The 16,805-nt window shown below is 38.8% G+C and overlaps 1 protein-coding gene across 4 annotated transcripts in view; it reads left to right on the forward strand.

Moving 5' to 3' along the window:
• Positions 1–16,805, forward strand: part of VGLL4 (vestigial like family member 4) — a 79,633-nt gene that overhangs the window by 32,026 nt on the left and 30,802 nt on the right. Inside the window, exon 1 of one of the 4 annotated variants that reach the window (XM_075183173.1) lies at positions 9,443–10,033. The exons of the other annotated variants lie outside the window; for them this stretch is intronic. Coding sequence (XP_075039274.1) covers positions 9,952–10,033 — 82 coding nt within the window. The 5' untranslated portion in view covers positions 9,443–9,951. Of the gene's footprint in view, positions 1–9,442; positions 10,034–16,805 lie in introns of those variants that run through there. 4 annotated transcript variants of the gene reach the window in all.

Genomic DNA, 16,805 nt, shown 5'->3' on the forward strand with positions numbered 1-16,805 from the left:
TCTATATCCTGTGCACTGACTTTCGTCTCTGATGAAATCGCCCTTTAGGCGATGAAACGCATCGGTCCTTATGTGGATGTTTTTGCAATTGGGAGCGTGAAGCACTAAAGATCTACTATCACTGTCGTCCATGAACTCAAATCTTTTATTGGGACCTACGCCTGCAGTGTATGAATGACTTGCTTGCCGTCCAGATAGCTTCAGGATCATCCATAGGGTATCCCCTGTGTACGGGAGAGGAGGAGTCTGAACATTGCTGATTCTTGCTTTATAGTAATGCGCACGGAGTTGTGCTAAATTACAAAGTGATCTCCTGTGCACGGAGGAAGAGAAGTTTATTCACCGCCCACATCTACAGCATTTTGGGTGAGCCGCACAGGTATACACACTGAGCTGTGCTGATTAACATTTCGGGTCCCCTCAAGTTTTCTGGGTCAGATCATTGGCTCATGTATTTATATTCAATTGAGTTTGGACATTTGGCGGTCAGGTTGGTCCCAGAATATTTGTTACAGTACTTTTTTTTTCTTTTTTTTTTTTTTTTTTGGTCCTCATTTTGGATACAAAATTTTGGTCGAATATCAGTGAAAGTGCTCAGCCCCAGTAACAGATTTGGACTGATATTCCATCTATTGACGATATATATATTTTTTTTTTTTTTTTTTTTTTTAGTATGATTCAATATTGCAGCATTAGTTGAATATTTGTTCTGAGCGCATTTAGTTTTATCTGTTTTTCAGTGGTTTATTCCATTGCTAATGTTTTATGTTATGGAATTTTATGAATAAATATTACTATTGATACCGCAGACTATATATTTGATTTGGTATAACATACACTATTGCACTTTTTATTTGAGAGCAATATATATGCCTACTAACATAAATACACCTTTCCTGTACTCTGCCAACGTTGGATCGCCCCTTCCCTCCCCCGTCCTGCGCTCCAGACGCTGGCATCGGTGCCAGATACGCACAGGTCTACGTAGGCAACTATTCTCGTGGCCACTTTCTGGATACGCCGAGCGATTTCACGCAAGATACGGCACACACTGTTGTATACACCACACTGCATCAGTCCCCCTTGTGTTCAGCCAGACACTTCATAATCCCTCGTCACTAGTGGCCACCTGCAGCATTCAGTAACACTTTGTTTGTTTTGCAGGCAGGCGTTTGGTGGGGAGGTAAGGCTTGCAGTGTCACTTTTATTTTCCTTGTAATCCCTCTTTCTCCTGCTACCATCGGCTGGGTTTTCGTTTTTTGCTTAAAGGGAGAGTTTAGTTCCTCTTTAAATATGGCCTACAAAATGGAACCAAGTGACCTGGTGTTATGAAGTTTTAAATATTTTCCCAGCTTTACAGTAAAATATTCAAACATAAACCCCTCTCGAAGATGTTTTGGTCTACATATTGGGCCTGATTCATTAAGGAAGGCAAGGCAAAAAGAGTATGTTTTCTCCTGGACAAAACCATGTTACAATGCAAGGGGTGCATATTGGCTTTTTATTTTGCATAAGATAAATATTGCCTGTTTTTTCATGTAGTACACAACACTTGATAGCTTTATTTGTACACTGAAATTTAAAGTTGATTTAGGACACTCCCTACCCAAACTATAAATCTGTCCCCACATTTTAAAGTTGCCTCCCCCTCCAATGCAGCATGGATTTGACAAAGTGCAAAGTCATTTTATTTGCTTTACTTTCCTTAATGAATCAGGCCCATTATGTTTTTTTAAAGTAGGACTGAAGTTAGAAAAATGAAAGCACTTTTAAACTTTGTGTATGAGGCATCCCTTCTATATGTGGGGAAGTAGGCTCACCTCACTTGACTGGGAGCTGTAATTATGGGCTCTCTAAACACGAATGGTGCAGTTCCTTAAACATTTTTCCACCCCTCATTTAAATATCCCTGCCCAGACACACAATCTAGTTTTTGCATGTGGGCATAAAAAAATAAGTGTCTGTGTTGTTAATGCTCCCAAACTGCCCACCTCCTATCATCAGGAACAGAAAATGTGGGTGCTGCCATCTTTGTTGCAGACTCTCGCGCTCCACTGTATAAAATGCTACTTGCGCGGCTGCCATTAGTTTTGCACTCTTACAAATGACTCTTGGCTAGTAAGGATGTTTTATAGGCTTTCACGGAACTAGCTAGCACACAGCAACATACGGTGAGTAACCTTTAAATAATTAGAGCTGTTTTGACATGTAAAAAGTAATAGATTTACAATGTATTAAAAATTTTTAACAAAATTAGGTTCACTTTAAATATGCAACTATGCGACTTGGCGCATACTAATTGGTTTGTTCACACACATTTGCCTGTGAACTGGAGTTGAGAATATAGTCATTCTAGTTTATTAATGGCTTTACTTGTTTGACCAAATGATCCTATAATCAGTCAAGTTGTTTTTCTCCTTCAAACTGTTCTCCCCTATACTGTTCCCCACCTGTGTATTTTCTGTAATACTGTGTACAACAAGTTTGTATTGTAACCGCTGTGTTTATAAATAAAGATATTTATCTTTTTTTATTTTATTATTTTAATGGAACTTTACAGTATAATATCCATTTACATTATTAGGGATTTATTTGTTACTATTAAATCATTGGGTGGTTCTTGAATCAAAGGGCTGTTCAATAATACAGTGTTTACTAATTTTCTTTAACAGTGAAGGAGAGCAGAGTACATGCTCTGATTTACAGTCTATTTATGAAATGCTTATGGACTTTGAGTTGTGTGTTTGGGATAAGACTTTCTATTCTAGATCATTTCCTGAGTTATAAACTATCCAGTGTCTGCATGAATATAAATATTTGCATTCAATTCCTCAGTTTATTGCAGGTTACGAGACAGACTGTTAAAATATTTCAGGAATTCCTGCTATAATATCATACACTAGGTGGCGCAATAAACACATGAACAAATATTTTTGTTTGAGGAATATTTTTTTATTTTTGTTTTTGTGACAAAAATTTAATCCTACCTCATGTGTTTTGCTACACTTTTTTTTTTTATTGTGTAGCAAAACATGTAATGTTATCAATTTCTGTTAAAGTTGCACTTAATTTGTTTGAAAAGTGGTGTTTTTTTTTTTTTGTTTCCCTTAACTTTATGAACCACCTGATTTTAAATAGCGGTGGCTGGATAATCAGCATTGGTGTCATCAGTACAGCAGTGTTTGTGGGGAAATTTGTTTTCTAAGCACGTCCGCTTTCTTATCCTAACAAAGAACTGCTTGCATTTCTTCACGTAGACGTGGAGAGGTTTCCTATTGTATCTACACTTACTATCATGGTATGGTAACATTTACCATATAATTTGTGAATGTTTATAAGAAGACTTTTTTTTTTTTTTTTTTTTTCTCTTTTCGCACTGGTTCGTAATTTTACACTGGGTATCATATATTCATTCAACTCTTTAAGATTGCATTCATTGTGCTGAATATACTTAGATAATTTTCTCCTCTATTGGGAGGAATATCCATTTTTGAGGATATTTTATGGATGTCTCAGAGTTTTTGCTAATTAAAGCAGTACAACAAATTGGGGGTTTTACTATACAGCACCGGGCCACACTCGGCTCTCAATAATGCTCTAGGGAACAGCTTCCCAATGGGCTTTATTATAGTGTTAAGGTTGTAAACCCAATTGTAAAGCGCTACGGAATTTGCTGGCGCTATATAAATAAATGTTGATGATAGTGCTATGTATGGACTTTGATCCATCTGCAACTTTCCCTTTAGGTAATAATGGGTGGCATTTGTAAGTAACGAAGTGCCCCATTAAAGGTTGATGTCCATTTAAAGAGTTAAGGGAATGGTCTGTCGCTGACCTCCAGTGGTCACATTATCCAACAAGCAAGAAGACAACTGCTGCTTTCAATGGCTGCATAGTGGGAGGAGCTACACGCAAACACGGGGAGAACATACAAACGCCTCACAGATAAGGCCATGGTGGGGAATTAAACTCATGATCCCAGTGCTGTGAGGCAGAAGTGTTAACCACTAAGCCACCCTGCTGCACCTCCTACGTCATACTATTTTAGTAATCTCTTTTCTATGCACATCCGATTTACTAACACATATTTATTTTAATAAATGAATATACTTGTAACCAACAAGAAATTCATTCAATGGAAAAATGTTCATGTAAAACGGAGCCATGTTTCTTGAAGCTGACTCCTAGACATAATCTTGCTTTCTAGCGAGTGCTTAAAGATAAACTTCACCTAAAACTTAGTTTAGTTGAAATAAAACTGTACTTGCCTCTTGGTGCAGCCGGTGCCCACCAAATGGGAAGTTTAAAGGGACGGGGTGTTTTGTGACACTGCTGACTGTACTGAAGCAGGTGGTTTGGAGAGAGTACTAAAGCCATTTGGAACTTCAGAGATTCTTGTGGATTGGAGGATCAATGCAACATCTCTAAATTAAAATGTATCTAATGAGATCTTGGTGAATTCCACCCAAAACTAAATCTTATATTTATTTTTTCAGTTGCTATACTTTAACATTTCCTATAGACTGTATGACTGTAAGCTTGTAAGCATGATCCTTTTGTTGTGTTGTCAGTTTAATACCCAGGTTTGTTTTATTTTTGCTCCCAATTGTAAAGTTCTGCTCAGTATACTGGAACGAAGACCCCTGTTCTAAAGGATCTTCTGTTTCCCTTCCCTTATACTCCACCTAAATCCATTGTTTGTGTCCTTTTTAGCCTTCCTGTGGGAAGGCATCAAGGTATATGCTTTTTATTTGTCTGATTTTTATGTCCATTTCAAGTTGGATAAAAAAAAAAAAAATGTTTTTTCTTTCTATTAATCTGTAATGTTTTGTGAACAAATCACAGCTACACCCACCACTAGGCACACCAGCATTCTAAATGTATTGCTCCCATTTCTTCTGTATTTGTATGGGACACTAGGGTTTCCGTTTTTTTTATTGGTCAGTTCCATCATGATATCACCAATTTTATTTTCTTGTAAAAAGAAATAAGGGATTTGCCTGATTGGTCCTTTATGAAGTCACATACAACTCTTCTTTACTGTTTGTAACTGTTTTCGTGAGGATGCCTCTTTAGCACCACGTGCTGAGCATAAACTTGTATTCTACACTAATGAGCTCCAGCAAAAGTGTAACAACCTGTCTGCAGGTGGGATTCTGTTTTTAGTACTGGCCTGTGCTATGGTTTAAATGCCTTGTGCATAGGGAATTAACTCAAAAAGCTGCCATGTAAATGACATACACAGATTTCAATGCGACATAAATGAAGTTTCACTAGTGAGTGTTTCTGGAATGTTTCATGAGGCTACTAAATTTTAGTTCACATACATGACTGTAAGTAGAGATTCCAGAGATGAACTCCAGGGGGAGCTGCTGTACTGGAAGTGGGTATCTTTTTGTTATTCCAGTGAATAGTCAATTGATATCTATGGGTGTCTATGTTCTTTAAAGTGTCGGAACAGTTTTGCAAAGCAGTACATTATTCTGAAAAGTATAGCATTGTTTTAACAGGTGTTGCGTTAGCAAATGTGATCTTAGTTCCTTAAATAACTGACCCTATGAGGTTGTATTAATGTGGTTTCCAAGTTTTGCAGAAATTTTTCTAATGTAATTCTAGTTTTTTTTTTTTGAGACTAGTAAACCATTGAATCTTGAGGGCACATTCCAAAATTACAAATATGTGGCTCTTGGGATGAACTTTTTTAGACTGAGGCGAGGCGGTGGGACAGAATCAGTCGCCACAACATTAACCTTCATGTCCCACAATTCTAAGCCCTAATAGACAGCTATACTGATATTTCCAATCTGTGCTAATTGTGTGAGTGACTACAAAAGGATCGTTCTATATGTGTATTGCACTTCTGAGTGTAATGTATGTAGATAGTGTGTGTATATCTACATACATGTGCTAATTCCCACCACTGTGATTGCTGATTTAGATCTTCCATGTGATGACTCAGTTGCATCTGTATAAACATCTGCAATCTCTCAGTGAGGTCTTGTTGTAACAAACCACATCCTGGTGTGTGAACAGACACAATAAAAATCCCCTGTACTTCTTGCCCAGCTCTGGCCTCACACTCTTATACTAATACATGTCTCCGTGTGTGTCTCTCTACTCAGTCCTATGTCTACTGTTACTATGCAAGATGCACTTTACTCCACATTGGTCTGTGCAATCTCTACTTTAATAGAGATTAGCTGGTTATGTTGAATACAATGCACAGTGTAGTTATGCTAGTGTATCCCCTTGTGTATCAAACCGTTGTCCCATAGATTGTAAGCTTCCGAGCAGAACCTTCTTACCGCTGTCCGTATGTATGTCCCAGTATTTTATTCGTTTGTTCCCAATTGTATAGCGCTACAGAATCTGCTGGTGCTATATAAATAAATGAGTGTGCACTCCTTTCTCCTTTCCGCGCACTCAGTATCTGCCACTATGCAGCACACTTCATTATTTCCAAGACTGGACTATGGTCTCAAAGCTGATTATTGGACTCTTGCTATGCCCTTGGCCAAGTAATTGTTTCTGAACCAGCTATCCATTTAGCATTATGTCATGCACCCAGCGACCTCAATACATTGTAACTTGAACTCTGTACAGCTTGGAACTATATTGAAGTTTCAGTACAGGGAGTTTTTATAGGTCTAGAGCAAAGTATGTATATTCCATTCTCCTTCCATATAAAAGTTGTTTCTCTGATTGTAAACATGCTACAAAGCAAAGTTTCTTTGCGCATGAGATCTAAACAATGGTGAATATCTTAATTTGCAAGAACAACAAAATTTGGATTTTCATGTTGCTTTACCTTTTTCAGAGCTATTCCCTGATTTGTACGTACAAGTTTAAGGGAAAGAGGATAGAAAACATTTGAAGATTTAACCTGGTTTATTTGCAAATTTTTTGCAAATATAGGGAAAAAACAAAATACTATTTGACTCTATTTATTAACTACAGTAACTGGGTAATATATAAAGAGGATATTGCCAAGATGATTACTAAAAAAAAAAAAAGTCCACAAATCAACTAGTAGTGGACAGCCACTATCCAAATAACAGTTCAAAATGTTTGGCTTGGTGTCCTGGATTTGGTTTTGTAAATATATATTGGTGGGTGGGGGGGATATATAGCTGAATTTTTTAATGTTGCTATAAATCAAGCCCCCTGAGCCGCAAGCAGAAATCGGTGTTAAAATTACTATACCAATGGTAATGATGTGCAGCCCACATTGTTCTAAAGAATGTAGGGAATTGACTCTCCCCCTGAATGTTCTGTCCGGGCCATGTTTTAAAGTGTGGTGCTCACTCTGCATAATATTTAAGGGGATAGGAATGCAGCAATTGCTTTGGTACTGAAGGGGAACATGACCTACAGTATTCTCTCTTACACAAATGGGCTGGTTAAATGGATCATAATGCATGAAAATGAAGTTGCTCTTTAGTAGGTTTTTTTTAACACTTTGGGGTCTATTTATGAAGTGATGAAGAGCTTAAAATCTGTCCAAAGTTCAGGAAAAAGGCTCCTTCACAGCTTTGTCCCATTTAACAAAGGCTTAATATTGGAAAAATCAGATTTCTCAAGGCTTTAGCATCCTTCCGTTGTTCAGCGCTGTTGTGCCCATAGACTTCTATAGGATGAACTGTATCCATTCATCAAAGCTTTGCTTTTCACCACCAGCACTAAAAACATAACTCCATGTCAGGGTTGCGTTGCGTCCCTCTTCCAATGGAGCGTGGTCTTCGCAGGCTGCATGCTCCTTAGGCAGGAGTAAACTCTACTGTAAATCTAACGATGTTTCGTCATGCATGTGCAGTAAAGTCAACTCTAATTCTTCAATGGAGCCAGTCCCTTTCGCAACGAAACGCGTTTTGTTGCAGAGGGATTTTCACCGAGGATTGCACGGCATGTACGTATTCTTGAATAGCAGCGATATGATGATTTTTCAAGCACTTATCTTGTGTTGCACTTCTACTAATACAATCTATTGTACTGGCAGTGTGCATTATTATGTGGAGAAATACTGTGTGCTATGTTCTAAAATTTTAAAGACAGTGTTAATATTTTATAATGCGATTGTGGGAATGGCAACATTGATTCTTTTATTTTTTTTACTGCACTTTTTATGTATCTAATGTGTGAAAAGTGCTTTAAAAAAAGGGAATGAGTGAAAAAGGTTACTGACTTGGCATATCTTCTCTTTACAATGCTACATGTGTCCTTACCTTTACATAAAAGTCCTGAAAAAAATTTTGTGTGGATCTCCAAGTTCTCTGTGCCCATTATATCTGATAATCTTGTACAGCAGGTATGGAGCCCATGACTAGGCAGCTGCTGGTGAACTAAAAGTCCCAGGCCGCTTAAGCCTAGCATTTTGTTCTCCCTGTGTTTGCGTGGGTATTATCCCACACTCCAAAGACCTACTAGTACTAGTAGGTTAATTGGCTGTTATCAAAATTGACCTTAGTCTTTATATATGGGGCATATTCAATTGTTTTCCGCGCCGCAAAAAAACTACCGTTAGCTGGATTTCAGCTCGCGGCTCAGGGAGCTGCGAGCTGAAATTCAGTGAGAAAATTACCGTTTTAACGGTTTTTCCCCGCACACTATTACCGTTGGTGCGCGGACCGCGGGATTTTTCGGCGTTTGCGCCGATAATTGAATACGCCGTGTGTGTGTGCGCCTCACAGCACTGGGGTCATGAGTTCGATTCCCAATCATGGCCTTATCTGTGTGGAGTTTGTATGATCTCCCTGTGTTTGCGTGGGTATTATCCCACACTCCAAAAACATACTGGTAGGTTAAGTGACTGCTATCAAAATTGACCCTAGTCGTCATCATCATTTATTTATATAGGGCCACTAATTCCGCAGCGCTGTACAGAGAACTCATTCACATCAGTCCCTGCCCCATTGGAGCTTACAGTCTAAATTCCCTAATATAGACATACACTCATACACAGACAGACGGAGGGAGCGACTAGGGTCAATTTTGATAGCAGCCAATTAACCTACCAGTATGTTTTTGGAGTGTGGGAGGAAACTGGAGCACCCGGAGGAAACACACGCAAACACGGGGAGAACATAAAAACTCCACACAGATAAGGCCATGGTCGGGAATTGAACTCATGACCCCAGGGCTGTGAGGCAGAAGTGCTAACCACTAGCCCACTGTGCTCTCCCTCTCTGTCTGTGTGTGTGTGTGTGTGTCTATAGTATGGAATTTAGATTGTAAGCTCCAATGGGGCAGGGACTGATGTGAGTTCTCTGTACAGCGCTGTGGCACTATATAAATAAATGATTATTCAGTATTGGTTAGCACAGAGTGGATGCTGGCATCCTGTCAGGCTGGTTGCAGTAATCCCTGACATTTGTATACCTGTGTCTTGTGTCTGGGCTGGGGGCAGCTCTGCTCTGTCTCAGTCTCTCCTCTTTTCAAATACTCTGAGCAATTTTGGAGGCCGGTCTTGTGCTGAAAATCCCCCGTGACATGTGAGCTGCTCCAGGGCCTCACTGAGCATGCCCACCCCCTCCTCGCCTGCTGGAGGGAGGAAGCTGACTGACACTGGAGTCATACCAAGCACAGGCAGCGTGTCAGAGCAGGGAACTTGCAGCGGGGCTGTGAGAACTCGCTGCCTTTTGTCTTCAACACTTTTTTTTGCTTTCCCCTTTGTTACTTTTCTTTTTATCCTTTTTTTTTTTAAAACCAAACAATCGCAAGAACACGGTCTGGTGTAGCCGGAGACCTCTGTACCATCGCTGCGGCAGAGCTGTCATCGCCTCCTCTGACAGGATTCCCCGGGTCTTTCATGCACTCTTCTCCGCTTTTGTTGTCGGAGGCTGCCGGGCCCGTCTGTCGTGTGAGCTCGTAGGGAGAGCCGGGAGCTGTGCCGGAGCCGCCTGTGTCTTTCTGTGGGTGAAGCGAGAAAGCTGGTCTTTCCTGCCAGCCCGATAAATGCTGTTTATGAAGATGGATCTGTTGAACTACCAGTACCTGGACAAGATGAACAACAACATCGGCATTCTGTGCTACGAAGGTAACTACCCCAGACTGCTTGTAGTGATCCCCTCCACCCTCCTCTATTCATCCTCTCTCTGCCTGCCGGACAGTTTTACTTTTATTTATTTAACTTTTTATTCGGACCTCAAAAGTTTTTTTACAGCTGCAGTTTTGAGAAGTGTTTTGTCTATTGCGTTTGTGCGTTGTTTATTTTGGTTTGTCTTTTCTTCTTTTTATACAGTATGTATGCAGTGTTTTAGTGGAGTACTTCAGTCTTTGTGGGGGGGTGAATAGTATATAAACATTTATTCTGCTCTATATATCAATGTGTAATAGGATTATATGGATCATATTAAAGGATAAGGGGCCTTATTCATTAAGGATCTTAACTTGAGAAACTTCTTATTTCAGCCTCCTGGACAAAAAAACCATGTTACAATGCAAGGGGTGCAAATTAGTATTCTGTTTTGCACATAAGTTAAATACTGACTGTTTTTTCATGTAGCACACAAATATCAACTTTAAATTTTAGTGTACAAATAAGCTATCAAGTATTTGTGTGCTACATGAAAAAACAGTCAGTATTTAACTTATGTGTAAAACAGAAAACTAATTTGCACCACTTGCATTGTACATTGGTTTTGTACAGGAGGCTGAAATAAGAAGTGTCTCAAGTTAAGATCCTTAATGAATCAGGCCCAAGGTCAGCAGTTTACCTGGGTGCTATACTTCAGTTTTAACCCTATGGCGTTTTGTCTTTAGTTGGCCGCAACTGAATTATTCATTTCTGCAATTATTCAGCATGTGTACTGTATTCTGTAATGTAGGCAAGAGGATTTCTGTCTACACTGTGAGGGGGGTCACAGATCACAGTACTAATCACAATCTACTCTTTGTTTGCATTCCTACTTCCTGTCCAAGATCTGCCATTGAAGGATGTGTCCCACACAAAGTCCCTTGTGGAAAGTACTGCACAATACCAGACTGCCATTTTATTTTTTTTTTGCTGATCTGGGTATTTTTCTGTTATTTTACAAGAGATTTTCTTTGTGCGTCGTGGTTTCTTTTTTTTTTTTTTTTTTTTCCCCTCGTCGCAAAGTGATTAGATTTTGTTAATCCCAGATCACGTAATTGTTCCTTTGGAGTTTTTTCAGCTCCAAAAATATTTTGAGTTGTAACAATCTGAAATAAGTGTGTTTTTGTTTAAACTGCACAGTCAACTTTAAGGGTTTAAGTTGGAAACATGTTGGCATTTTGTTTTTTTTAAGTTTATTTTTGTTTTTCATGCAATTGAATGGTTGCTAAATGGTCTTTTTAAGTGGTTAAAGTTCTGTTGTACACACGTTGCATTTATAATAGTATAGCTCAGGGGAATGAGTGTAGAATACAAGGATATTAGTGATCACAGTCAACAAAAAGGAAAAAGATTTCTACCTCAAAGAACTTGCATTCTAAATACATTGAATGGAAAACATTTAGATATTCTAAGCATAATTCTTAGTTCAGTCCATAACATACATTTTATATTACAAATATTAATATTTATTATTATTTATTATTATTATTGTCCTGAACCTAAAAATAACAGTTCTTGGGGTATTTAAATTGAATATGTTCCATAGTTTACATTGTGTAGGGTTTGCAAACAGTTAATTTTTTTGCTGTACGTGCAGTTTTGGAGCTGGGCAATGGCCTGGTATGGAGGGGGAAACAAGACAGGCACCAGCTAGTTTGGCAGTCGGGGCTTCATGCTGTGAGCATATGGAAACAGAGCTTGGATTTCTACACATATACACTAAAAGACTTTCACTGTGGACACAAGATCAGTAATGTAGGAGATAGAATACAGGTCAGGAAATGTGTCCATTTCTACACTATGACATAAACTGAGCACTTTTGGAAATACATTGTATTTTACTTAGTTTGTAAGTCAATCAATAGCTCAGCAGTAAATACAGAGTTCAGTTGCATAGCTTTAGGGCTTGGTTATTCATCCCAGGAACCATTTTTTTTCTAAATATAGGGATATTGATAGGCCGCTATGAGTTCACAAGTACTATTGAAGTGTAAAAATGTTTATAAAAACTTCTCCGTAACAAAGTCATTTTGACATGTCAGACATTTCATAATAAAAGTGAGGCGATGGTTTCCCGCCTTTCTGGAATGTTCTGCGTTCTCTCTGCTGTTTCTTCACATTCCACAAATGTAAACAATGCAGTTGGGAGGAATTTTGCAAACCTTGTGCATTCCTAGCGCTGCTTGTTACCAGGAAGCACATTTCCCCATGTGCCTCGCTGTCACTCGTGGGCTTAAAGGGGGCAGAGAAGTCTGACACTTACACACTTGCAGCAATCGCACAACATGTTTGTTTTGGAAGGTTTGTGTCCTCAAATATTAGGATTTCCTCATTACGGCATATTTACTATCGACATTTGGCTGGCTTTGTAACAGCCTCTGGTATATTGATTAAACGCATGCAGATGAATGGAACGGGTGATTCAGTATTTAGCACGACTTTTACCACTGCTGTGAGTTCTGTGGCCCTTTATTTGGTGTAGACCATGCATTGTACATTCTGTAAATGTTAATATCATCATACTTTATTTTCATATATAGATTTTTATTGGGACACAAACATCAACATTGAACAGAGGTTTGAGCAAGTGCCATGTATTTGTGTTGATAACATTTTTGCACAAAATATTCACAAATTACTGTTTAAATGGCACTACATGATAGTGCTGCAATTGCTACTACTGTAGCTTTTATCCCTTAATCCCAGACTTGTTACTGATAATGCAGTACAGCTACCGCTGGGTCATCAATAGCTCAGGTAGTCTAGCACTGGTTACCCACTGGCATTGGATAAACACCAGTACCACCACATGTCAAATGACCGTGTTTTACAATCCCACTATAATTTTTGCCAGCAATCATGTTGGGCAAGCAGTGCAAACTGGCACTTGTGTGTTTGGGGAGACAATAAAGGACAATCCATTGACCCCCTGGTGTTCACTTGAAGATTAGTAAATAAAGCAGGTAGTGTCCAACAAATGCAGCCGTTCTGACCACAGATGCCAGTACAAATGGGTACTGGGTCCTCGGAATCAGTAGCTTCCCTCCCCATGCTTTTCTATCATTAAAACGTAGTAAAAACATGACTCTTGACACCAGAGGGTAAGGGTCCTAATGCTGGCAACATGTTGGATTTGCTCTGACTGAATTGACTGAATAATCTCAATTGATTTGGATTTTGGTAAATTATATCAACTAATGTCTGCAGCAGCTTATATGTGCAGTCATCTGACACACACAATGCTCAGGTTTCCTGCTGACCCCCTGTTCTGACTGCTGATTTACCCACTTTGTGTAGATGGACTCTGTGCGGCCATATTGGTTACAAGTCTGGTAGTTTGGCAGTCAAGCAAATTGATATGACCTGTGAGCCTTAGTCAGTCTGCACACACGACTCTTATAGGCACAGTGGTTCTGTACACCGGAAGTGTGAATTCGATAAAATGTGAAAAACATTAACATAATTTATTTTTGTAACCTTCTTCATAAGTGCTCCTAAGCTGTAATGAGTTCTCCTATATATTTCTCACTTTATGCCATATTTCTCAGCGACTGAATCATGTTTTGTGTCAGCCTTCCGCAGCCTTTTCCCTGTACTACACCACCGCTAGCGGCACAGACATGCCATTCACCAGTGCTTTTGTTATCTAACTATAGCCACCCACACTTTACCCACCAGCAAATACATAAGTTAGTTGAATATCCGTTGTATCATGCGTTTCCCCACACCTTAGATTGTAAGCCCACTTGCATGGGATAATTTTTACCTTTGTTTCATATCATTTGTATGTAACTTTATATATGCAGCACATTTATAACATGTTTTATAGCCGTTTGTTATGTGTGATTATGTATTACAATTTTTTGTTTTTGGAAAATATTCATTGACAGTTTTTACTGATAGTAAGCAGCTGTAGAACCGAATACAAACATTCTGTCTGATCCTAGACTTGCTTAATAATAATGTAAAGAGTTGGAGCAGGAAGAGGCAGCTCCCAGCCTGGTGTCACGTGATCAGACATTTGATCTAGGGGCGGAATCTGAAGCCCAACATCTGTAACTTGTTTTTCAGGGAAGTTTAGTTTGTTAGATTCACCCCCCTCACCCCACACACTTTCCCCTCCCTCTCTACTCCTCCGTGTATAGTTATTGATAGAGGGTTTGAGGAAGGCAGATTGTGAGTCAATGTAACATGACATTTGTAATAGAAAACTTATTCATACGGATCGCTGAGCTTCGCACTTTTTGTTCTCCCTAATTCTAGTTTGTGATTGCAGGAAAGTCTAGAATCCCAATGGACATTGCTGCTGTTAGTTAATGTTTATCTTTTGGCAAATATCTTGCTCTAGTAATGCCATCACTATTGTTTTTAAATGTGTTTTGATTTTTTTGTTTTTTTTCTCTATAGTTTCTGAGAAGGAAATGGTAGTGCAATTTAGTTATTAATTATTGCTGAACACTACTGGATCAGACACATTTGTTATATGCAACACATTAATAGTTAGAGTGTGTGTACATATGTGTGTGTATATGTATTTATATGTGTGAGATATACATACATACATACATACATATGTGTATGTGTATATATATATATATATATATATATATATATATATATATATATATATATATATATATATATATATATATATATATATATACACACACACCCACCCACTATATAGCACAATTGTGTAGGGAGGTGTCACATGGGCACTTTTATAACTAGCTTCTTCCTGCTTCAGGAGGGCTCTTGTGTTTGTTTTATATATTTTCTTTATATTTCCAACTGCAATAAAAAAATAGTGCATGAAACATTACATCTTATATGGAACACTTACAATGATCTTTGACCGTGTCTGCTCAGATTGTGCCCGTGTTATGCCATCCGTAGACTGCTTTTCTGTTTCCAGTTTTATCAGCTGCTCACGGGCTTCTCAGATTAGAAGGCTTTTCAGAGTTATAGCGATGTCTTTTTAATTCTCACATCTAGTCCTGTTTTAAAGGTCCGTGCCATCAAAGAACATTGAAAAATTATCTTTTAGGTAAAATGAACTGTGTTTAAACATGAATGCTAATTTAGATTTCATTCGCACCCCAACCCTCAGAGGGATGCTGACCTACCGGCTACATTAAACAAGCCCTAGTATTTGAGACGGGGTATAGTCCTATCGTGGACTATAACCCTGTGATGCAGGGTTTCAGAAAATGTATCGGTCATGGTGGTTGATGCATATACCAGATCTCTTCGTTATATAAAATCTGCTTCAGAAATAGTTATTATTTTATTACCGTGAGCATATTTGTGCCCTCTCTGTTTGGAATCTGGGAGCAGATGGATTCCTTGTCGCAGGACTAGTAACTATACCATGGATATTCATGTTGCCCAAGTCAGCGTTGGGTGGAGTGAGGGACTTACTGACTAGATGATCTTCATATATTTATACAGCACCGCTAGTTCCGCAGCGTTGTACAGACAACCTATTCACACCAGTCCCTGCCCCATTGGGGCTTAGTCTAAATTCCTTAACATACAGAGACTAGGGTCAATTTTATAGCAGACAATTAACCTACTAGTATAATTGATACTAACTAGCAGGCGTTACTGTTGCTTACACTGTCCACGAAGATTAGCGGAGGACTGTTTTGACAGCCCTGGTTTCACCATTTCAGAATGTATAGGGGATAAGAGGAATCTGTATGATAGCCTTGTAGGTGTACAGTTCACTATAATGTGTAATGTCCAACTATATGTATTAGTTTCATGTGATACTCTATTGTACTGGCTCCAGTGTAGGAGAGGACAGTGCTGTATAAAACGCAGAGTTCATCATTTTTATAACCTTGTAATGAAGTGTTGAAACAATTAATTTGTTGTATGAAATGCAGAGTGGAACACTGAGCGGAGAATTGGTCTTTGCTGACCTTTTTTACTCATTTACATTTGACACAATCAGAATGCTGTGTGCAGGCAGCTTCCTAGAAAACTTGTTGTAGAAACAATATCTCTTTGGTATTCTGTGTTCTTAGTCCTACGCAATGTGGGCTCTGTAGTTTGACATCTCAAACAAAATGTGCTAGGTATATGTTTTATAGAAATGTCAAAGCTGTTGTGATTGACAATACAATATTAACCCAGCAGTATCGTGCTACAGGCTACATTGGATCGTACATTCTCTTCTCCATTGACGGACCGTTTCTTAATAGGAAGACCTAATAGAAAGACCTTCACGCTACTTGGGCCATGTAGTTTGGTTGACACTTGAGAACTGGCAAAAACCCGAGTTTATTGCTGTTATTAATTGTGCTTACAATAGATGATTATTGGAACAGAATATGGATAGACCCTTCTATAGTTGCTTCCTAAGCCATTACCATGTGTCTGCTGCACTTTCCAGGAACATTGACAGAACATAAATTCTTTACTAATAGCTCGGCCTTGTCAAAGGTATTTGATTGTTGAAAAATGGTCTAGAAATTGTTAGAAGCTGCAGATAAATTCTGATTAGTCTCTTCACATGGCAAGTATCTTCAAAGGTTCCATCACATAACTTCCACTGACAGCTTTGCTTCCAAACATTGCCCTGTACTGCAACACACTAAGGGTTAGATTTACTAAGCTGCGGGTTTGAAAAAGTGGGGATGTTGCCTATAGCAACCAATCAGATTCTAGCTGTCATTCTGTAGAAAGTACTAAATAGATGAAGGCTAGAATCTGATTGGCTGCTATA

This window comes from Mixophyes fleayi, chromosome 8 (genome assembly GCF_038048845.1).
Source record: "Mixophyes fleayi isolate aMixFle1 chromosome 8, aMixFle1.hap1, whole genome shotgun sequence".
NCBI lineage: Eukaryota > Metazoa > Chordata > Amphibia > Anura > Limnodynastidae > Mixophyes > Mixophyes fleayi.